Source organism: Ochotona princeps, chromosome 10, assembly GCF_030435755.1.
Source record: "Ochotona princeps isolate mOchPri1 chromosome 10, mOchPri1.hap1, whole genome shotgun sequence".
Taxonomy (NCBI): domain Eukaryota; kingdom Metazoa; phylum Chordata; class Mammalia; order Lagomorpha; family Ochotonidae; genus Ochotona; species Ochotona princeps.
The window spans coordinates 50,830,566-50,854,908 of record NC_080841.1 but is presented as its reverse complement, the minus strand read 5'-3'; the positions used below and the strand labels follow the sequence as shown (position 1 = coordinate 50,854,908).

At 43.7% G+C, this 24,343-nt stretch overlaps 1 protein-coding gene across 2 annotated transcripts in view; it reads right to left on the bottom strand.

Annotated features, from left to right (window-relative positions):
• Positions 1-24,343, bottom strand: part of CATSPERE (catsper channel auxiliary subunit epsilon) — a 121,330-nt gene that overhangs the window by 20,100 nt on the left and 76,887 nt on the right. For both annotated transcript variants that reach the window (XM_058669429.1, XM_058669430.1), the window contains 6 exons: positions 19,862-19,914; positions 17,973-18,023; positions 15,410-15,443; positions 14,920-14,999; positions 4,249-4,348; positions 1,217-1,303 (listed from right to left, as the gene is read on the bottom strand). In XM_058669429.1, coding sequence (XP_058525412.1) covers positions 1,217-1,303; positions 4,249-4,348; positions 14,920-14,999; positions 15,410-15,443; positions 17,973-18,023; positions 19,862-19,914 — 405 coding nt within the window. The remainder of the gene's footprint in view (positions 1-1,216; positions 1,304-4,248; positions 4,349-14,919; positions 15,000-15,409; positions 15,444-17,972; positions 18,024-19,861; positions 19,915-24,343) is intronic.

The window sequence follows — 24,343 nt, the reverse complement described above, 5'->3', positions numbered from 1 at the left end:
GAGCACATATCTCAGAGCATGCCCCACATCCAGGACTTGGGGTCGGCGGGAAACCGGGTGGGGCTTCTCCCTCAATATCCCCCTTTACCTCAGATACATGATGGAAACAATATGGACATAATAGCATTACACACTTCCCTATCCCCCTGAACCTTTTTTTTTTCTTTTTTTTCTTCTTTTTCCTTTAACTGTAATTAACTGTGTAAAGATTGTCAACAACAATACAATAAAATAGATTTAAAAAAAAATAAAAAGAAATGCCCTTGTTGGCACACCCACCCCCAAATCTGCTGAATCTGAACCTCTGCAGTGGCATCCAGCAATTTAGTTTAACTAGCTCTCCGGTGATTCTGATCGATGCTGAAGTCTGCATGCCACCACACAAAGTCATATGGATTGAGGTATGACCCCTCCGTTTTAACGGTCCAGCAGGCTCACTAACGTGTTGGAGGCTATGTTGGCAGGATCTCAGAACGCCTCAGTGCCCTGTCCAAGGGTTATGGGTATAGACTGTGATTTACAGTTTTCTCAAACCCCTTCAACAAAAAGTCAGTAGGGTGAGTTTTGATTTAGCTGTTTCCATCATTACTTTAATTCGTTATGATTTTAAGTGGTCAAATAGTCCACTTTATAATAGATGTATAATCTATAATTCATTAATTTGTTCCACAAATATAAATTGAGCACCAACAGTGGGGTACACACTGAAGGTATAGCAGTGAACACAACCAGTTCGCTTTCCTCGTGGAGGTTCCATTCCAGCTGGGTAGCCGGACAGTAAATAAGCTGAAAAGAAATGGACTACCTACTGTGTCAAGGAGTTCCAAGTGTTGATGACATCAAAGAAAACAGGCAAAGAGGATATGGGCTGTGATGCAGTGATGGTCAAGTCCTTTAACTGGGTGACCGGGTGACCAGAGAACTCGTTGTTGACTGATTTTCAGGTGAGGAAATAAACTATAAAAGCTAGGCAGTTTTCTAAAAGACACTTCTGCAATACTGTTTTTTTCAGATATTTAATAATCTGCAAACACCAATTTTCAGCAGTGAAAACTGAAACATAACACAGAATCTATTGAAGATCAAACAGAAATGAAGCATTTTTTGGAGTGACATACAGAAAAATGGTACTTAATGCACCAAAACAGATTCAAATCAAAAGTTTGTGTTAATATTGGAATGCCAAGTTCGTGATCCGAGACACCAATTTTCTTACCTCAGGACCCCAGGCTTCCTCCAAAGGGAGGTGGTTGTTCAACGTTGTCATGGTCTTCCAGGTCTGGGCTTCGTTTAGACAGCCGCTCTGTCAAAAGGTTGCACATATATGGATGTGTCAGTGTTTGTATTCATTCATTCCTAAGTGTTTCACACATTTAAATGCCATTGAACGTTTTACATTTTTTGAAAAATTTAGTATTTCAAGAGTGGAGTATAAATATTTTGAGTTTTTATACTCACCTTATTTTCAGAGACCTTTTAAAAATATTTGCTTTGTTTAAAATTTATTTATTTTTTATTGGAAAGTTACATTTACAGAGAGAAGGCGAGACAGAAAGATCTTCCATCCACTGGTTCACTCCCCAAGTGGTCACAATGGCTGGAGCTGAGCTGATCCAAAGCCAGGAGCCAGAAGCTTCTTCCAGGTCTCCCACACGGGTACAGGGTCCCAAGACTTTGGGCCATCCTGGATTGCTTTCCCAGGCCACAAGCAGGGAGCTGGATGGGAAGCGGGGCAACTGAGATTAGGACCAGTGCCCACATGGGATCCCAGCGTGCGCAAGGCAGACTTTAGCCACTAGGCTACTGTGCTGGGCCCCTGAGAGAATTCTTAAGCTCACATTTTAATTATAATTGCTCATGTGAGCAGTTGTGTCACTTGTGAATATTATAGTTTTAGTTCATCCTTTACAATTCTTATACTTTTTATTTAACTAGTTTATTTATTTTTTACAAAGATATGCAGGAACCGTATTATGGAGAAATAGTGATAAAAGCTACTCTAGCTTTATTCTTGATTGCAGGAACATTTTACCGTGTTTAGCACTAAATATGATCTTTAAAACATACACACACACACACATGCATTTCATTTTCTTTTTGAAGAGGTTCGATTGTTTACTTTTGTTTATTTGAAAGGCATAGGGACTCATTCTCCAAGTGCCGTAACAATCAGGGCTGGGCTAGACTAAAGCTGGAAGACAATTTACCAAAACTGAGTCATGAAGACAGAAAATCTAAACAGACCAATCACCAAGATGGAGATTGGATCCATAATAGAGACCCTCCCAACAAAAAAAACGTTCAAGGGCCCGGAGGCGTGGTCTAGCGGCTAAAGTCCTCACCTTGAAAGCCCCGGGATCCCATATGGGCGCCGGTTCTAATCCCGGCGGCTCCACTTCCCATCCAGCTCCCTGCTTGTGGCCTGGGAAAGCAGTTGAGGACAACCCAATGCATTGGGACACTGCACCTGCGTGGGAGACCCGGAAGAGGTTCCAGGTTCCCGGCATCGGATAGGCGCCTACCGGCCCGTTGTGGCTCACTTGGGTAGTGAATCATCGGATGGAAGATCTTCCTCTCTGTCTCTCCTCCTCTGTGTATATCTGGCTGTAATAAAATGAATAAATCTTTAAAAAAAAAAAAATAAAACCCATGTGGTTATGCTGGGGTCCATGCAGTGGGTGTGGAGGACACAAAGGTGTGAAGAGAACTGTTCCATTGCAGGCAAGGCCGCAAGGAATTTTCAGCTGCATGACAGGGCCCGGCAGTGGATGTCTCTGCAATTACCTGAAGGCAGTTCCACCTCCCTTGCATGGACACTGGACCACTTGCTGAGAATTCTTTTTTTTTTTTTTAAAGATTTATTCATTTTATTACAGCCAGATATACAGAGAGGAAGATCTTCCATCCGATGATTCACTCCCAAAGTGAGCCGCAACGGGCCGATGCGCGCCAGTCCGAAGCCGGGAACCTGGAACCTCTTCCGGGTCTCCCATGCGGGTGCAGAGTCCCAATGCATTGGGCCGTCCTCAACTGCTTTCCCAGGCCACAAGCAGGGAGCTGGATGGGAAGTGGAGCTGCTGGGATTAGAACTGGCGCCCATATGGGATCCCAGGGCTTTCAAGGCGAGGACTTTAGCCGCTAGACCATGCCGCTGGGCCCGAGAATTCTGTAATCTATTCAGGCATTGTTTGCCATTGCAAAATTGGTTTTTACAATCAAGGTGAGGTTGGAAGTTGATGTTGCTGATAACATCTAGCAAAGGGGCCTTTTACAATTCATGCTGTCTCTGTCTCTGTCTCTGCTGTCCCCGTTGACCATCCTTGGTCTTTAGCTCCCTCCTTCTGTGATGTATTTCCTCCCTTAACTGATTCAAGATTAAGTTGTAGATTGAGAATTGTAGTAGGAATGTGTTACTGATATGCACTGTCAGGAAGGATAATATCCTGCTTTAAAGTGAAACAAACTGCAGAATTATCCTTGGAAACACCCACTTGACCATGACGTAAAAAGTCTGTGTTAGAGCTTGTGACTGCTTCTGTATAAACAAAGGGGACAGCTTTCTTGTATTGTCCATTACGATCATGAAATCATAGTGGTTTATTTCTTTCTTTTTTTTTTTTGTTTAAAGATTTATTCATTCCATTACAGCCAGATATACACAGAGGAGGAGAGACAGAGAGGAAGATCTTCCATCCGATGATTCACTCCCCAAGTGAGCCGCAACGGGCTGGTACGCGCCTATCCAATGCCAGGAACCAGGAACCTGGAACCTCTTCCAGGTCTCCCACGCAGGTGCAGGGTTCCAAAGCTTTGGGCCATCCTCAACTGCTCTCTCAGGCCACAAGCAGGGAGCTGGATGGGAAGTGGAGCTGCCGGGATTAGAACCGGCGCCCATATGGGATCCCGGGGCTTTCAAGGCGAGGACTTTAGCTGCTAGGCCACGCCGCCGGGCCCATAGTGGTCTATTTCTTTTCTCTCTGTGCCTACTCCATGCACCCTTCTTGAGCTCCGAACTCAGCTGGAGCTGGCCTCCGGCATGCTTAACCCTGATACATCTCCTGTTTGGGCCTGGCTCAGCACTGGTCATTGTAGTCATTTAAGGAATGATCAACATATTCTTTCTCTTACTGTTACTCTGATTTTCAATAAATATTACATCTTTAAAAAGAGCTCTCAAAAAATAGAAAGACATGTATAAAAAAGGCCTAATTGCATGCTAAATTCTAATTAAATTGCAAGATACCATACCTGCTTCATTGTGTTAGCAAAGCTGTAGTCATCCCTGCCATGTATCTCCCATACTATGAAATTTACTGGAATGTTTTCAATGAAGCCATTTTCATTAAATCTGAAAGACACAGAGAACAAAAAAACAATAAGCTTAGTGATAAATAAAAGGAGTTGAGCATTCCAGCTTTCAGTTAAAATGGGCTTAAGTTTAAATCCTGTCTTTTTCACTTGATTAGTCTTATGACCCTGGGGAAGTTACTCAAAGCTTTTTTTTTTTAAGATGTATTTATTTTTATTGCAAAGTCAGATATACAGAGAGGAGGAGAGACAGAGAGGAAGATCTTCCCACCAATGATTCACTCCCCAAGTGAGCACAATGGCCAGTGCTGCGCCAATGTGAAGCCAGGAGCCAGGAGCTTCCTCTAGGTCTCTCACGTGAGTAAAGGGTCCCAAGGCTTTGGGCCTTCCTTGACTGCTTTCCCAGGCCACAAGCAGGGAGCTGGATGGGAAGCAGGGCTGCTGGGATTAGAACTGGCGCCAATATGGGATCCCAGCGTGTGCAAGGTGAGGGCTTCAGTCACTAGGCCACCACGCCAGGCCCTACTTAAAACTCTTAAAGCCTTAATTTTCTTATCTGTAAAATAATGTACCCACCATGTACCATGTATTTTGACAGGTTATTTCATTCAGCTCTCAAAATTTTAAAAAAATCCTAATATTAATGAAGTAGAAGATTTTCAGTTTTTTTGACAGTTGGAACCCCAAGTTCTTTTCACTTTGACAGGGATCATGTATTGTTAAGGTGACGGCAGCTGAGGCTGGGCTGTCATGGGTGGTAGCAGGGAAAAAGATAAAGGGTATGATGCAGGACGGAAGAGTAAAAGATCTCCTGGCATCATTTCATCAACAGGTATCATGGTTTGCCTCTTACGGACCAGGGAGTGAAACCACAGAATTCCTGTGAAGCAAACTGGTGCAGCCCATGTCCCAGGAGGAACCAGCTGGAAGATGCAGCTGGGCCTCAAGGGATCCACAGTGTGGGTCAGAGCTGGGGTGGGGCTGGGAAGCAGCAGTTGTCAGGGGCCACCAGTGTGGACAGGAAAACCTACCCCCATGTTGGAACTGGATGCAGAAGCCTCACTGAGGGGACTCATTGAGTTTGAGAAGAGATGTAGCACTTCTTATTGTTTTTGTCCTACTGCGACATGAAAATAAGGGCCTGAGACCAACACTAAAATTCCGTTGGTCAAGTCACACTTTTGCATACTACAACTTGTGATATATAAATGGTCACTATTCCTTCTCCATTATTTTTGTTCATTTAAAAAATGTATTTATTTTTCTTTGCAAGGCAGATTTAGAGAGAAGGAAAGACAGAGAGATAAACATCTTCCATCTGCTAGTGCACTCTCCAATGGCCACCATGGCCAGAGCTGAGCTGATCCAAAGCCAGGAGCTTCTTCTCAGGTCTCCCATGTGGGTGCAGGGTCTCAAGGCTCTGGGCTGACCTCTATTGTTTTCCTAGGCCATTAGCAAGGAGCTGGATGGGCAGTGGAGCCAGTGGGACACAAACTGGAATCTATATGGGATGCTGGCACTGGAAGGTGGAGGACTAGTCCATTGAGCCACCACACTGACCCCTATTGGTGCTTATTTTTCTGAATGAACTTGTCCTTAGCATCCCATTGGTGCAAGTATTGCTTAGGACCTTGCTCTCAGCTGCTTGCCTCCGGGCTGCTGACTCTTGGGATTGTCGCCCTGCTTCCTGATATAATTTCTTGCTTCATGGCTCTGTGTCTACTCGTAAACAAAGGTAATGAATCCTTGGCAGCATTCCATGCCCAGATCTCTCTGCTTCCCCCTGCAGTTGCTGCAACTGGCTTCCTAGATCTGCTATGACTTGTAGCCACTCAATCCTGGTTTTGAAAATCAGTTATTATTCCAATCTTACTAGCTGGGCTGAAAAATTCTAAGGTTCCAAATGCAGTATCCTGGAAGCTGTTCCGAATGTAGCATCTGGGAAGCCCTTTTCATTGGTTTTGAAGTCACTTAGAGAGGAACTCAGAAACCCAAAATTCAAACAGGCATGCCTAACTAGGGACCAGGGTGCTGGTGCTTGACCTTGTTCTTGGTGGGGAAGGAAGACCAAACAGAATTGTAAAACCCTCAAAGGAGCTCTGGACCATCTTTCCCTAGAAGTCATGTGGGCATATGCAGACATACACAGATACTCTTCTAGAAATTTGGGTTAGACGTTAGCAAAGTTCTAATTATAAATGCAGAATTAGAGGCAGTGGGATATTTGCATCTTCTGAAGACACCAGAGTCTTGAAATATTAAGAACTAGCTGTAAAGCCATGTTTTACTTAAAAAAAGGCCTAAATAATTCAAGTGAGTTGAAGTGTTACGAGCAATAAGCTATAGTGTCATCTAGTGGCTGTTGGGATAAATTGCGTCAACCACAATATCGGGTTTTACAATCATAGTTTTGGTTCAGAATATGATAACAAGACTTGGCTACATCAACGTGATTTATTTTCATTGGGGTTCATAAGTGTGATAATCACTCAATTTGAGAAGTTCAGAAATATTTCTAGTTGGCAACCAGTTTCCCTACAATTTATAACTTCTCTGCTCTGGCAATTCTAGTTTTGTAATCAGAGACACCACTCTGTTGACCTTCAAATCCATTGAATATAATCCTTGTGCATACAGCACTGTGTTAACTATGTGTTTTTCTTTCTTTACCCTGATGTTTTAACATCTGGAGCTTTTCTAACCTAGCAGGGATCACTCAGGGTTAACCAATCCTCAATATAATAAGCAAGTCTTCCAGGAGCCCCTTATAGCTGGCAAATCGACCAAATCAGGAGTGTATACCTCCACAACCTCCTTTATCCTTTGCCTGCTGGGAATATGATCCAACAGCGACAATGTATGTTCCCAGCTGGTTTGTACTCCTGGGACTTGCTTCTTTTCTTGCTAGCATTTGATAGTTTGAAATATGCTGTCAGTATCTTTGGGCAACTTTTCCCTTCACCCAAACATTGACCTTTGAGATAGAGCCCCAGAAACCTCTAGGCCCTTGGTCTCTTTTCCTTACCAGCGGTTCTCTGCCAACCTCTCTTCATTTCCCTATTTGAACATTGTGGTTGATCATCTGATTCCTCTCTCTCGTGAGCAATCTAATTCAGTTAATCAGAGATTCCATTAATCAGATTTTTCTAAACAGAGAGTTCCTCACGTAGCCTGGATTTTCTGGTCCCATGGAAGCTGTAAGACTGGTTTCCAGGTCCTGCACAGTGGCCTAGTGGCTGGAATCCTCGCTTTGCACATGCCAGGATCACATATGGGTGCTGGTTCGTGTTCTGGCTACTCCACTTCCCATCCAGCTCCCTGTTTGAGGCCTGGGAAAGCAGTGGAAGATGATCCAAGGCCTTGGGACCCTGAACCAACATGGGAGACCTGGAAGAAGCTCCAGGCTTTGGATCAGATCAGCTCTGGCTATTGTGGCCACTTGGGAAGTGAATCAGTGGATGGAAGACATTTCTCTCTCTCTCTCTCTCTCTCTCTCTCTCTCTCTCCCCCTCTCTCCTCTCTGTAGATCTGACTTTCCAATAAAGATAAATGAATTATGGCAAAAAAAAGACCAGTTTCCAAGATCAAGTTCTGTATCCCTGACAAACACTCCAAGAATAGGCTAGAACCCATGACTCTTTGTTCCCTTATTACTTCTGTGCCTGGAGATGGCTCCTTATTTATTTATTTATTCATTTATTTATTTATTTATTTTCTGAAAGATTTACTTATTTTACATGGGAAGTCAGAGTTACAAAGAGAGAGGGATAGAGTGGTTGGAGCTGAGCTGATCCAAAGCTGGGAGCCAGGAGCTTCTTCAAGGTCTCCCACATGGGTGCATGAACCCAAGGACTTGAGCCATCCTCTGCTGCTTTCCCAGGCCATAAGCAAGCAGTTGGATGGGAAATGAGCAGCCAGAACTTGAACTGATGCCCTGTAGGATGCTAGCAGGTGGAAGATTAGTCTGTTATGGCATTGCAATGGCCTCCTTGTTACTCCTCCTTCTTTTTCCTCTTCTTCCTGTTCTTTCTCTTCTTCTTCAAGATGTGTCTATCTTTATTGGAAAGGCAGATTTACAGACAGAGGAGAGACAGAAAGATCTTTATGCTGTCTCACTTCCCAAATGGCTGCAATGGTCAGAGCTGAGCCGATCTGAAGCTAGGAGCCAGGAGCTTCCTCTGCGTCTTCCACATGGATGCAGGGTCCATAGGCCTTGGGCCATCCTCTACTGCTTTCTCAGGCTATGAGCAGGGAGCTGGATGGGAAGTGAAGCAACCTGGACATGAGCTGTTGCCCATATTGGATCCATATGAACCATTGCACTGGGCTCCCATTGTTACTTCTTAAAATACTTCTTATTTTGTTCCACTGAAAGTTGTGTGTGCGATAGGGAGCAACCCAGACCAAGCCAGAGGAACATACCCACTGGTATACATCTGGCACAGGTTGGGGGCAGACCAGGCTGATCCCATTCACATCAACCACTGGTGAATACGAGCACCAGAATAGAGTGTGGGTCAGGCCAGGTTCGGTCGCAACACAAACCAGTGCACATTACAAAATGCCAAAGTGGGGTGAGCCGTACCAGATGCGGTTGCAGCGCCTGAACAGCACACATGAGAACCGGGGGGAGGGGCAGAGCCATCAGGGGGAATATGGGCTCCCCTGCTGGACTGGAAAGCATGAATTGGGATAGGGGCAGACGAGACCAAGCAGGGCTACAACAGCTGTGGGCCTCATGTGAGCTAGATCAGGGAAGGACCAGGTTGGGCTGACTGTTCTGACTGGTGCAAGCAAAAATTAGAGTGGGTGAGGGTTGGTTGGGCTTTGCTGCAGCATCAGCTTCAGAGGCTGGCACTGGGAGCTTAATCTGTCAAATTCAACTCCAGAACCACCTGGAAAGTGCACAATCTGGGAGTGGGAGTGACCTAGTAGGGAGATAACCCTCTTGGGTTACCACTCCCATTGGAGAGCACGAAAACCAAGACAGAGGCAGGGGTGGCTAGACAGAAAGGCACCCGCCAGTATGTGTGTGGGCTGGATAATAGGGCAGGTTGGGTTGGACTAGGCTTCAATGCTCATTGACATATACAAGAGCTAAATGGGATGCAGAACAGACTGAACAAGTCTGCGGTACATAGTGGCAAGCATGGGAACCAGGGTAGGGGGCAGGCCTGGTGGGGGTTATGGGGAGTCGCCCTAACTAGACTGCATCTCCCACTGGTTTGTGTGAGGACCAAGAATGAAGTGGGCAGAATTGGATTGGACTACAACATCCATTGGTTCATGTGGAAGACAGGGCTGGAAACAGAACTGTCCCAGCAATTGCAACCACCAGTATGTGCATAAGCCAATCGGGATGACGGACTGTGCTGGACCCTGTACTGACAAGCACACACAACAATCAGGTCTGGGATCACCTCAGACAAAGTTTCTTTGCAGATCCCTTCAACTGAACTGCTGATCTCAGAACCCCAACCATGAAGAGACTATGTCAGCCAGTGGATTCTGAACATATTTCATTGCGCTTGGAGCCATGAGATTGGCGGCAATTCAGAAATGAACTATCAAAACCATTGGAGCAGTACCCTTGGAGCATGCTCCACATCGGGGTCCTGGGATGGGTGGGAGGCTGGGTGGGGCTTCTTCCTTTGTTTCTCCCCTGACCCCAAATATAAGGAGAAAAAAATGATGATATTAGTGTGGAAACAATGGTCTTACCCACTTTCCTGTAGCCCTTGACCCTTTGCACCCTAAGGAACTAAGTAAGATTAATAAAAAAAAATGAAAAAAGAAGTAGTACTTTAACTTAAAAAAAGAAAATTGTGTGTGTCTATTGTGGGTGGGGAAGGACCCAAGAAAACTCAATCTGCCTTATCACTAATGGCTGAAAAAAGAAGAGAAAGTGAGAGAGTGAGAGATGGAGAAATGTTGACTGGGGTGGGCTCTTGATACAGAGGTTAAGATGTTATTTGGGATATGCATGACCCATAGTAGAGCGGCTGCTTCCAACTCCTTTAAAGTGTAACCCAGGAGGCAGTGGTGATGTCTCAAATACTTGGGAGAATCATCTGGAGTTCTAGGCCCTGGATTCAGCCTGGACTCAGCCACAGCTGATACAGGAATTTGGGGATAAACCAGCGTATGGAAAACTCTGTGTCTTTTCAACTGAATAAAAAGAAAAAAAAATGCAGACTCCATTTCCCTCTATTGGTAAAGGTTTGCTGATCATTTTTAGTCTAGCTTCTGTTATTACCACTTCAGAGAGACCACTTCATAAAGATCACAAACATCCAATCCAGTGCAAAATATTAGTTTACTAGCTCTCTGAAATTGATACTTTTATCCCTCTTTTCTTCTGGAAAATTCCCATTGCCATTGCTTCTATAATTCTATTTGTTTTGTCCTTGTATTTCTCTGAATGTTCTTTCTGGATCTTGTTTCTGCATTCAATTTCCTTATTACCTCTTGAATATTGTTTTTGGCTTTGTTTTGTCTTGGTAGGGTTAATCTTTGGCTGATAATGCTTCTCATTTTATGTTATTGCTAAGGAGGATTAGCAACTTGATATTTCCTTTTAGGTGGAGGCAGCTCAATGTGTGGAACACACAGAAACACTTCTACTTACTTTGCCAGAGAAGGTGATTGACCTGAATGATTGAATTCCCGTCTTTCTCATGTTGGCCAGCACGCCAATGGAGTTGTGGCTGTAAAAGCTAGGTTGCGGGGGAATGGAAGGTGATAGTAGTCGTTGATATATGATAGATGGTATGATAGATGAAAGAGTCAAGAGTTGAGAAATAGAAGCCTTCTGTGTTGTTTATTCTGTGAGAGATAGAACTGCATTTTATGTGATGGAGTGGAGATAGGGGAGGTGATGTAGGAGAAAGAGGTAAAGAATTTCAGAAGCAATACTTCTAGTTAAGAACGGAGGTAGGACCCTAGTTCCAGATGAAGTGACAAGCCTTAAATATATAGATATACTGGCAGCAGTAAAAGACGGAGGTCAGAGGTACTTGGACATAGACAGGTGAGAGGGAAGAAATTTGTGGAAGTTTAGGGGCCCAGTGGCGTGACCTAGCAGCTAAAGCCCTGCCTTGAATGTGCCAGGATCCCATATGGGCACCAGTTCTAGTTCCAGCAGCTCCACTTCCCATCCAGTTCCCTGCTTGTGGCCTGGGAAAGCAGTCAAGTACAGCCCAAAGCCTTAGGATCCTGCACTTGCATTGGAGACCTGGAGGAGGCTCCTGGCTTCAGATTGGCGCAGCTCCAGCCATTGTGGTCAGTTGGGGAGTGAATCATCAGACAGAAGATCTTCCTGTCTATCTTCCTCTCTGTATATATGACTTTGCAATAAAATAAATAAATCTTTAAAAATTAAAAGAAATTTGTGCAAGTTTGTGGATTGTATCTTCAACCTTGGACCTGTTTGCCCTCCTCATTTTCTTTTCCTTACCACTCAGATGTATCACTTATCAAGTTCTGCTTATTACAATTGCTATTTTTTCATAGATGGTTTTTATTCTTCGTCCTTATTTCTCTTTCAGTCATGTTATTCCTAAATGCACTTCACTAGCTGGTCTTCCTGCTTAGATTCAGTTCCCTGAAATTCATCTTGTGTGATTTTCTTGGAGACAACTAACTGGCCAAAATAAGTATTGGCTCATGCCACTGTGCCACAGAATGGCTAGAATGCCTTACAGGCTCCTGCCAACACCTCTCTGTCTGGGAGATTTACAGCTTTTCTCTTGACACTTCCAAACTCACTTTGTAACATCAGGTTGTTTGCATTATAAACTTTCTCCCTCAAGGATATTGCTTTTGTTTTCCCGTGGAATTTGCTTTACCCTCCCCTTCTCTGCCTCTAATTATTGATACTGATAGTCATGATTCTTTATGGTTCTATGACTAAGCTCTGATACAAGTGTTCCAGACTTCATCTCCTTTCATGACTGGGTTACATTATTCTCTTTGGAGTTTCATAAGTTTCCACTTTTGATCCAGTTCCCTGCTAACATGCCTGTGAAGGCAGCAGAGGATGGCCCCAGCATTTGGGTCCCTGAACACATCCACATGCTATTCTTTTCTGTCATTCCACATAGCACACCAGCTCCTATGGATCTATAATGCACAAGACTTAAGCTTTGCAAGGTAAAGATCCTGTGATTTTTCTTTGAACTTCCAGTGTATCAACACAGAGCTTCACATAAAGGTGTTTAGTGATGATGAGCTGGTTTCACAATTGTACATCTCTGGGAAAGAACATTAATTTACAAAAATTCCTGGTGGATTAAGTATTGCACATTAAATACATGAACAAGCAAAAAATAGGCCTCAGTAGAAGAAAGAGTATCTTGGACATCCAGTCAATGACATGACTGGATATCTAGAAGAAGATCAAAACTGAAGATGGCAGATGAGCCCGATAGCACAGAGAACAATGGCAGGAGTGTAGGAGCAGGGTGGCAGAAGGAAAAGGCACAGGTATAATCTTCAAAGGGCCATAGGAGGGGGCGCTGGAGCAGAACAGGCTGGCACAATCTTCTGAGTCCTAGTAGGGAAATTGTGGGTGGCTCTTGATTCATGACTTCTACACCAATTTGCACCCTAAGAGATCTCAGAAAGCACCTCTCCCCCACAAGAGGTCCCTAAAAGATGAAGGTCTTTCTTGACTAAAATTTTGGTGTTGTAGGATGGAAATTCCACTTCTAGTCATTTCCCCTCACAGCATAACTAACTAGTGTCCAAACAGGTATGTCATTGCATACTCACCACAATTTCATTTAGAATGCCTAAAATAGTGGAAACGGGACACTTACCTCTCATAGTTTTCTGCATTTTAAGTTTTGTATTGAAAACCATAAACCAGGCCCAGTGGCGTGGCCTAGCGGCTAAAGTCCTCGCCTTGAATGCACCGGGATCCCATATGGGCGCCGGTTCTGATCCCGGCAGCTCCACTTCCCATCCAGCTCCCTGCTTGTGGCCTGGGAGAGCAGTTGAGGATGGCCCAAAGCTTTGGAACCCTGCACCTGCGTGGGAGACCCGGAATGAAATTCTTGGCTCCTGGCTTCGGTTTGGCGCAGCACCGGCCATTGCAGTCACTTGGGGAATGAATCATTGGACGGAAGATCTTCCTCTCTGTTTCTCTTCCTCTCTGTATATCTGACTTTGTAATAAAAATAAATAAATCTTTAAAAAAAAAGAAAGAAAAACATAAACCAAGAATAAAAGTATAAAATCAGAGAGGAAAAGCAAACAAATACAAAATTACTTGGGAAAGCCTTCCTTATAACATGTTATTTTGTCATGAAATACTAACTAGGAGAATTAAATTAGAGATAAAAATCTTAAAAAATACCTCAATGTCCTTACAAGCAGTCTACATTCTGTCATTTATTACTGGTTCATGGAAAGAAACGTCATGTTACTTGGGGAAGATAGATTATTTTTTTTTAAGATTTATTTATTTTTATTGCAAAGTCAGATATATATAGAGAGGAGGAGAGACAGAGAGGAAGATCTTCCATCCAATAATTCACTCCCCAAATGGCCACAACGGCCGGAGCTGTGCCAATCTGAAGCCAGGAACCTGGAACCTCTTCTGAGTCTCTCACATGGGTGTAGGGTCCCAAGGCTTTGGGTCATCCTCAGCTGCTTTCCCAGGCCATAAGCAGGGAGCTGGATGGGAAGTGGAGCTGCCGGGATTAGAACCTGCGTCCATATGGGATCCTGGCACATTCAACGCGAGAACTTTAGCTGCTAGGCCACTGCACCGGACCTGGGAAGATAGATTCTAAGAAAAATTTAGGGGTGCTGATAGAATCTTGGGAGCGATACAAAGAGGATAAAGGGAGAAGCAATTTACTGCCTGCACCCCGACAAGGCTCTTAGAAATCTTACCCTCTTGGGTCTCAGCTATTTCATTGCATTCTTTCTCAACAGTTAGAAACTATGTTTAACTACTATTGAAAATCAAGTCTTGGGGCTGGTGTTGTGGCACAGTGGACTAAGTCATTGCCTACATTGCCAGGATCCCATATGGGTGATGGTTCAAGTTCCTGCTGCTCTATTTTTTTTTTTTTTTAACAGAGAAAAGGCAAGACAAAGAAAAAGATCTTTCATCTGCTATTTCACTCCCTAGATGGCTGCAAAGGCCAGATCTGAGCTGATCAGAATCCAGGAACCAGGAGCCTCTTCTGCGTCTCCCATTCAGTTTCAGGATCCCAGGGACTTGGGTCATCTCCACTGCTTTCCAGGCCATAAGCTGGGAGCTGGATGGGAAGTGGAGCTGTCCACTGCTCTACCTTTGATCGAGCTCCCTGCTAACATGCCAGGGAAGACAGCACAGGATGACACAGTGCCTGGGCCCCTGAACTCATGTGGGGGACCTGGATGAGGCTCCCAGTTCCTGGCTTTTTTGCAACCATATGGAGGGTGAACCAATAGATGGAAAATCTTCATCTGTTTGTCTGTCACACTCTCTAAAGAAACCAAGTCTTATTGAGTAATCAAAAATATTTACATTATTACATGCATGAGTAATTTATCTTGTTCTCGTATGTTATTTTCAAACTTTTGAAATAAGTTAGTAATTTTGATGAGTATACTTACAATTGAATCACAGGTTGGAACTTTTCTGTAAAATTTAGTCGCTTGGGGCAGCCATAGAGTTCCCAGATATATCTTACTTTCTAGAAAAGAAAAATTGTTTTAGCTATTTTACATATTTGGACCATAAGTAAAATTACAATTTTCTTTTTAAAAAGATTTATTACTTTTTATTTGAAAGGCAGATCTACAGAGAGAAGGAGAGACAGAAAAATATTCAATCTACTGGTTCACTCCCCAGATGGTTCTACAACATCTGGCACTGAGTTGATCTGAAGCCAGGAGCCAGGAGCTTCTCCTGGGTCTCCCACACTGAAACAGGGTCCCAAGGCTTTGGGCCATCTTCTGATGCTTTCCCAGGTCACAAGCAGGAAGCTGAATGGAAAGTGCAGTAGCAAGATATAAATCACCACCCATATGGAATCCCAGTGCTTGTAAGGGGAGATTAACCTGTTAAGCTACCACACAGTACTCAAAATTACAACTTTCTTACCAAGTTTTTAGATGGTCGATCCCTCAGATATAACCTGTAAGAAGAAAGAGAGAGAGAGAGAGAGAGAGAGAGAGAGAGAGAGACATTCTGTCATGATCAATTTCTTCTTTTTCCAAACTTAAAAACTAACACTATGACTTTTTTTTTTTTAGCAGTAAGGAGATACCACAGAAGTCAATGGAATCATAAAATACTGAATGCTTACTAAGTTTCAGGTAACTTCACATATATTGATGCACGCTTACTGCACTCTTGCCCTGCACTGTAGACACTGCACTAGTCTTAGAAATTGTACGAAAGTTGTTCAAGACTACAAACCTTGTTACACTCTGAGAAGGATGAACAGCGTTAAAGCTGATTCCATTGCGCTATTCTAAGGCATTTCTTCCCAGGATGTTAATAGATGCAAGAGAAAGGTACCTCAGAATCTACAACATTGGATGTGTATTTTCAACCTCAGCTACCTCCTTAATTTCTCAACAGAATCCATCCTGTCCAGGAAACTAAAGGTTTATTCTTACAGAAGCACCCTCCACCACACATTCCCTGTCTTGTCAGTCCTCAAACTTGAATCACCATTACCAGCCACACAGCCATATGTGTTCTCACGCTCCAAGGTAAAGACTCAGGGAACTCACATCCCAGGCACGCAGCTTATTTTATATTCTTGGGTGCAGCTGCCACATGGACACCAAAAAGCAGCGTCCTCACCAACTGTTAAATGATTATTTCTCACCTGTTCTGTTTCACCAGGTGCCTTCCTCAAGTTTAGCAACCTGGGAACATGTGGGCTTCCCACTACTTCTTTCCTGACCTTCTTGAGATTTAACAAACTCATTTAAGGGATGTTAAACATAGTTTCACTTATTTTAATGAAAACAGAATTGGAAATTTTCAGCTTCTCAATGGTTCTTTTACATATTTCAGAGGCATGGACTTCCACATTTTTCTCAGCATGATAAACTTAAAAATAAAGATAAAAGTCAATTTCGCTTAATTATTTTTTAAGCTTTAATACCCACTGACAAGTACAAGAGCCAAATGGGATGTGGGACAGACTGGACTAGTCTGCTATACATATTGGCAAACCAGGGTAGGGGGCGGGCCTGGTGGGGGTTTTTGTGGGTCGCCCCCGACTAGGCTGCGGCTCCCACTGGTTGATGTAAGGGCCGAGTATGTGCTGGGCAGAACCAGACTGGACTGCAACACCCATTGGTTCCAGTGCAACTAGGGACTGAAAACAGAACCAACCCAGCAATTGAAACCACCAGTTGATCGTGGTGATGGACTGTGCCGGGCCCTGTGCTTGCTTGAACATACAAGAATCTGGTCTGGGAATACCTCAAAATTTCTTTGGAGATCTCCCCAATCGAACTGCTGGACTCAGAACCCCAGCCAAGAAAAGACAGAGGACAGAACAAGTCAATCAACCACCTCAGCTATATGTTGGCAGCGAAATACTGGGCAAATGAAGACCCTATGATGGACTGTCAATCAGTGGACGACCTCATCGAGCGAAACTGGCAGCGATTCATAACTGGAGAACTATTAAAACCACTTGGGCAAGGATCTCAGAGCATGCCCCACATCTGGGACTTGGGGTGGGTGGGGAAACTGGGTGGGGCTTCTCCTTCAATATCCCCCTTTACCTCAGATACATGATGGAAACAATATGGACATAATAGTATTACCCACTTCCCCATAGCCCCTGAACATTTTTTTTACTGTAATTAACTATGTAAAGATTGTCAACAAGAATATAATAAAAAAAAGAGAAAAAAAAGATTTATTTATTTTTATTGGAAAGGCAGATATTATATATAGAGAGAGAAGGATATATATAGAGAAAGATCTTTCATCTGTTGGTTTACTCCCTAAAAAGCCACTACAACCAGAGCTGAGCTGATCTGAAGCCAGGAGCCAGAAGCTTCTTCCAAGTCCCCCACACAAGTGCAGGGTCCCAAAGCTTTGGGGCATCCTCCACTGCTTTCCCAGGCCACAGAGAGCGGATGGGAAGTGGAGCAGCCAGGATACAAACCAGTGCCCATATGGGATCCCAGCACATGCAAGGCGAGAATTTAGCCACTAGGCTATCATGCCGGGCCCATGCTTAATTACTCTTTAATAAATCATAGTATCCACATATTTGTAAAATTAAATGCAAAGTATTTGATGTCAAAATTTTTCTGGTAAATCCGTAACTTCTAACTAATTTAACAACAGTCATATAGAATTAGACAAAAACTATGGAGGAGAAAAATATCCTCAAGTTTTTCCTGTAATGGTGGGAGCAATATAGGTTTTGAGAATACAAACAGATGGATAAGACTTGCTTTTTTTCCCCCTTAAATCCAATTACAGTAATGGAAGAGACTATGATTCTTTCTCGTGTATATTTTCAATAAGGCAATTATACTGTTGACACATTCTGTTTAATGCTAAAATTGTGCAAAGTCAAGCTAAACATACATGGATGTTAATAGGAGTAGAATGAATAAATACTGACTGTAAATTTTATATGTAAATATAAAATTTAGTTTTTATGTTAAATACTATTTCTTACTTGTCAATCACATAAGAAAAATCGTGGTGAAGACAGTTCTTTTTGTGAAATCTGCAAAAAAAAGTGAAGTTAAATACCATTCCTTACATATATATACATTTTTAAAAGATATACCAAAAAAAGGAGAGACAGAAAGAGCTTGCATCCACTGGTTCACTCCCCAGGTGGCTGCAATGACTGGTGCTGAGCCAATCCGAAGCCAGGAGCATGGAGTTTCTTCCGGGTTTCCCATGCAGGTGAGGATCCCATGGCTATGGAGCATCCTCGACTGCTTTCCCAGGCCCCAAGCAGGGAGATGGGTGGGAAGTGGAGTGGGCGGGATATGAACTGGCACCCATATGGGAATCTGGTATATGCAAGGTGAGGACTTTAGCTACTAGCCTACAATGCCAGGCTATATATATATAACTTTTACATTTTAAAAGATTTATTTTACTTTTATTTGCAAGGCAGGTTCACAGAGAGAAGGAGAGAGATATTCCATCCACTGTTTCATTTCTCAAGTGGTTGCCATAACCATAGCTGAGCTGACCTGAAGCCAGGAGCTTCTTTTGGGTCTCCCATGGATGCAGGGTCCCAAGGCTTTGGACCTTCCTGCACAGGCCAGTGTGTGACCCTAGCATTTCTCTTTCTTAAAATTTAACTTCACAAATGTTTCTGAAAACAGTGTAATTTGAAGTTTCTCATTTAACACATATTTAATATGTGAGAAGAGGAGAGGAGAAGAGATAGGAGGAGAGGAGAGGGGACTGAAGGGGAGGGGAGTACTCTTATATATCGGTTCACTTTGCAAATGCTTGTAATGGGACTGAGGCTGGGTCCAGGCCCAAAACAGCAGCTCAGTTTGCATCTCCCACCTGGGTGGCAGGAACCTAATTACTTGGTCTATCACCACTGCCTCTCAGGTTCTGTACTGCCAGGAAACTAGAGTCGGGAACCAGGGCCAGGAACCAAACCTTAGGTGCTCCAGTGTGGGACACTGGAAGCTTTAACTGTTAGGCTAAATGCCTAGCCCTCAATAGAGTGTTGAATTCATTATGAATGTAATTAGGCTAACACATTATATTACTAGTGAATGTCACTTCATTCACTGTTTTAAAACATAAAGATTAAGACAGGTCAGATGGATTGGCTCATGCCTCGCTGGGTGGGTCACAAAGATTAGTTTTACTCCTCACCATGGTGCTGAGGATTTTCCTGCACACTCCCCCCCCCCCAAAAAAAAAAAAAAAATGTTCTGCACCTAAAATGTTGACATATATCTTGTTAGAGTTACAAGCCAGTCTGGATTATCCTAAAATCTGCCAAGATCAGCAAAATTTTACTTCAACACAACAACTGGCTAAATACTAAGATGAAATGGACACGAAACAGCTGAATGGTGCCTTATGGCCATTTTAAGGTATAGAGCAGCCGGTCCTGTATATGAACTAAATTGAAATGTCAATGAGCTAATCATAGGTTGTGGCTAGGACTTGTTTTCCTTATTTTTTTTTATTTTTTATTTTTTTTTCTTTTTAATACACTGGTTACTCAAAACCATGTCAATTCCATAACATTGCAAATTGCTGTTGATGTTATATTGGGACTCTTAATTGACTGTGATGATATTCTGCCAGCTCAAACTTCAGACCAGAAAAGGTCTCCCCAAGAAACTGTTCAACCAATCTGGACAATAAGTAGCTGGACTCTATGCTTGGTATATGTTTGCAATGAAAGAATCTTGATTGAATTTGAACTGTAATACTGCATCAAGGTGGAGGAATCCACCGGGGGGAGGGGAGGGGGAGGGAGGGGGGGATTCCCAGAGCCTATGAAACTGTCACATAATGCAAAATAATTAACAATAAAAAAAAAAAAAAAGACAGGTCAGATGAAAATAAACTTACCCTTTGACCCTAATGAATTTACTAATGTCACAGCCAACAGCTATTTGGAACACCTAAAATGAAATAGTTCAGGTAGTGAATTTAGCAGTTCTGATTCACATGAGCTAAAATATCAACACAGTTGAAAATAGTCACCATTTTGATTTGACACAACAGATTGAGTGTCCCCTATTCACACTGCTTGGGAACAGAAGTATTTCAAATACTCTAAAACACTGGCATAAAGGTAATGATGGTATGAGTACGACCAAAATCTAAATATGAAATTCATTTGTTTTTGTATACATTTATATCCATGGGCAGAGGCAATTTTTAAAAAAGCTTTATTTCTCTGAAAGGCAGAAAGAGACTGAGAGATGCATCTTTCATCCACTGGTTTACTCCCCAAGGGCTCACAGTCGCCAGAGCTAGGCCGGGAGGGAGTCAAGAGCTTGGAACTCCGTCTGAGTCTCCCGTGTGAGATGCAAGGATGAAGTACTTAAGCACCTCTCAGGTGCTTTAGCAGGAAGCTGGGTTGGAAGCCTGGTATAGCTGAACCTGAGTCAGGCACTCCATATGGAATGTGAGTGTTACAAGTAGCAACTTAACCTACTGTATCACAAAGTTCACCCCAGACAGAAATGAATCTTACAGATGCTGTGCCTACATTTGGACATGATCTATCTCATGGAGCTAGGTGTATAATTTTCCTCACGTAGTATCATGGTAGCACTCAAAAAATGTTTCAGATGTTCCAGTGGGTGGGCAATTAGGGATGTCCACTTATAATGACCTTTTCAATATAGGATTCTATTGTGGGCTAAGGAGTTGAATAGTGCTCCTTAGCCTGGGCAGGAACAGGAACTGGGCTTGTGACTAAAAACACATAGACTAAAAACAAACAAACAAACAAACAAAAACAGGCTAATTGGACTAATCTGTATCCAATATCCTGCTAAATGAGGATGGGGGAGAGTATATAAGGAGAGGTAAAGGAGCAATAAAGAGAGACTTCGCAGAGACATCCACCATCACTGGTCTCCTGTCGGTGCTTCATCCCCAGACCCTCTCCGTGTCCACGTACGGCTCTGCTGGCCGGAGCAAATGGCTCCTAATGTGGGACACGGCATGAGGAACAATCTGAGGGACCCCTGGACCTACGAAGGTAAGTTTAGAATTTAAAAATTTTGCAGGGGCATAAGTGATTTCATCCCCAGACTCTCTCCCTGTCCTAGGGCACAAGGGACAATCTGAAGGACCCCTGCAACTCTGGAGGGGCATTAATGATTTCATCCCCATCCTGGGGCACGAAGGATAATCTGAGGGACCCAGGAAATCCGGAGGCAAGTTTAAAATTTTTGCAGGGGCATAAGTAAAATTTATCATGGGGCAGGGATTCGGTGAAGTGCAGATGATTAAGGGAATCAGAGATCTGCTCCAGCCACAAGGCACCGACACTAAGCTTAAGGCCTCACAGAAGTTCCTTCAAACTGTCTGTGACGTATTCCTATGGTTTGCTCTCCTTGTAGCCAACTTTTTCCTCTGGCACTTGGTAAATAATGCTTTGTCATCCCATCAAGCGGTGGTGCAATCCTTCCTTGAAAAATTATCTGTAAGAAGGGGGAGGGAGCCACAAACCAGAGTAAGTAGACAGAAGGAACTCCAAACCAGAGTGAGAAAGAAGGAGCTGCAAACCAGAGTAAGAAGACAGAAGGAACCTGAACCAGAGTAAGAAGACAGAAGGGACCCCAAACCAGGGTAAAAAAAAAAGAGAGAGAAGGAACCCCAGACCAGAAAAAGTCTGGAGAAACTGTGCGAAGAAGATTTGCGGTCCTTTGCTGAGGAGAAGGAAGGGGAAGAGGATGGAAGGGAGTCGTCAAGGATTCTCCACCCTTTGGGCCGGGCGGCGTGGCCTAGCAGCTAAAGTCCTCGCCTTGAACGTACCAGGATCCCATATGGACGCCAGTTCTAATCCCGGCAGCTCCACTTCCCATCCAGCTCCCTGCTTGTGGCCTGAGAAAGCAGTCAAGGACGGTCCAAAGCTTTGGGAACTGCACCCGCGTGGGAGACCTGGAAGAGGTTCCAGGTTCCTGGCTTCAGATCGGCGCAGCACCAGCTGTTACAGCTCACTTGGGGAGTGAATCATCGGACGTAAGATCTTCCTCTCTGTGTCTCCTCCTCTTTGTATATCTGACTTTGTAATGAAAATAAATAAATCTTGGAGAATCAAGATGGCGGAATAGGGTAAGGACACGTTTAAACAGACAGAAAAACATTTAATCAGGATGAAGCAGAGAGGACATATTTCAGGAAATAGGAAAGGACAGAACAACAGCAGAGGGGTACCTAGAGACTGACAGACACAGGAAAGCAGTGGGCACAGCAGTGTGGTGTTGCAGTGACTGATACTCCAGCAGCATTCAGCTAACGGCAACCTGAACTCCACCAGCAGCCGGGACGCCACCAGCAACCAGGTGGGAAGGGACTTTCACTGGGAGCTCGGGTGGTGAACCCAGACAAAGAACTGTCTGTCCTGCGGTCCATTTGATTTGACTAGGAGCAGAGACAGAGCAGCAGATCTCAGATGGGCAATGCGAGAACAGGGTGGATTTCATAGCCCAGTCAGCCCCCTAGAGCTGAATTGGGCACCATTTTGCGTAAGGAGGAAAGGGCAAGGTAAGGGACTGAGCATGCGCTGAGCTGGGAGTGAGCTCATTTCTGTCTCAGTGAACTGCAACAATGTGGCATTCTATGGATTCCACCCAGGACAGGTCTGGGTAGCCCTCGGATCTGATGGCCAGCTGATCAAGAACTGTAGTGGTTGTACATCAGGCGCCATTTTGGGCACTGTGGTAATAGCTTTGGGACTGCAGGGGACAATAGTGAACTGCGCATGTGTTGATCCAGTGAGAACTTGCTGAGGTCTGTGATTGCACTGGTCCCGCAGGAAAATGATATTGACTCTGGCAGCGTACCTGTCAAAATAGGTCCATGTGGCACCCGGGCCTAAAGTCCGACAGGTTCCCACAAGATCAGTACCACCAACAACCTAATTATATAGGACACCTGGTGTCTCTCTAATCCTGGGACCTGCTACAACCAGAAGTGGGAGAAAGGTTGCAGAGACAACAGTGCAGCCTCAGCACGGTATCACAGGAGGTGGAGAGTGGTGAGCCAAGAGCTTGGGCTGTGGAGACCACGGTGGAAATCTGACATAAGAACCCAGACCTGGAACTTACTGGAGGTTGTGGTACATGTGGCTGCAAGCAAAAAGTTGTGTACCAACTGCAATAAGTAAAACCACATTGTACACCTGTGTGTGACACAGCTTAGAAACCTGCCCGAAGGAATTCAAGACTCTGCTAACCAAAAGTGCAATGATCAAGAGCAAAAGAAGAGACAAAGGCACAATGAATATTACTGAAAACTCCCCTGCAAAGGAGCAAAACCCTATGCCAACTTCAGAGTTAACTGAGGAAGACATTGAGAAAATGGGGGACACAGAATCCATAAGACTCATTTTAAAGATTCTGATCAACAATGAGAAGCTCATGCAAGAGTTCAAAGAATTTAAGGAAGCAATAAAGCAAATCAAGATTGGTATATCAGAAATTAAGAACACAGTAGAGCAAATTAAAAGTACAGTGGAGAGTCTCCAAAATAGAATGAAGCAAGCAGCAGAAAGAATCTCAGAATTGGAAGATATTTCCTGTCATCTGGGGGAGGCAAACAAAAAGCTGGAAGCAGAGCTGGATCAGGCCAAAAAAAAGTATTTCAAGAATTGAAAGACACTATTAAGAGGCCAAATATAAGAGTTATGGGAGTCCCAGAAGGTGCAGAAAGGGAAGCTGAGTTTGCAAATGTATTTAATGAAATACTAAAGGAAAATTTCCCTAATCTGGAGAAAGAACTGGGAAACAAGTTCCAGGAGGGGCACAGAACTCCCAACAGGCTTGATCAAAAGCGATCTTCACCAAGACACATGATTATCAAGCTCTCTTCAATTGAACATAAGGAAAAGATCCTTAAATGTGCACGTGAAAAAACTCAATTGACATATAAAGGAATGCCAATTAAGCTCACAGGAGATCTCTCACAGGAAACTCTACAAGCCAGAAGAGAATGGAGTGACATATTCCAGATTCTAAAAGAAAAAAATTGTCGGCCTAGGATAACATATCCAGCAAAGCTTTCTTTTGTCTTTGAAAATGAAATAAAATTCTTCCACAGTAAAGAAAAGTTAAAATAATTTCCCTCTTCCAAACCTGCCCTACAAATGATACTTCAAGATTTTTTTGGCGGGCCCAGCGGCGTTGCCTAGCAGCTAAAGTCCTTGCCTTGAAAGCCCCGGGATCCCATATGGGCGCCGGTTCTAGTCCCGGCAGCTCCACTTCCCATTCAGCTCCCTGCTTGTGGCCTGGGAAAGCAGTCGAGGACAGTCCAAAGATTTGGGACCCTGCACCTGGAAGAGGTTCCAGGTTCCTGGCTTCAGATCGGCGCAGC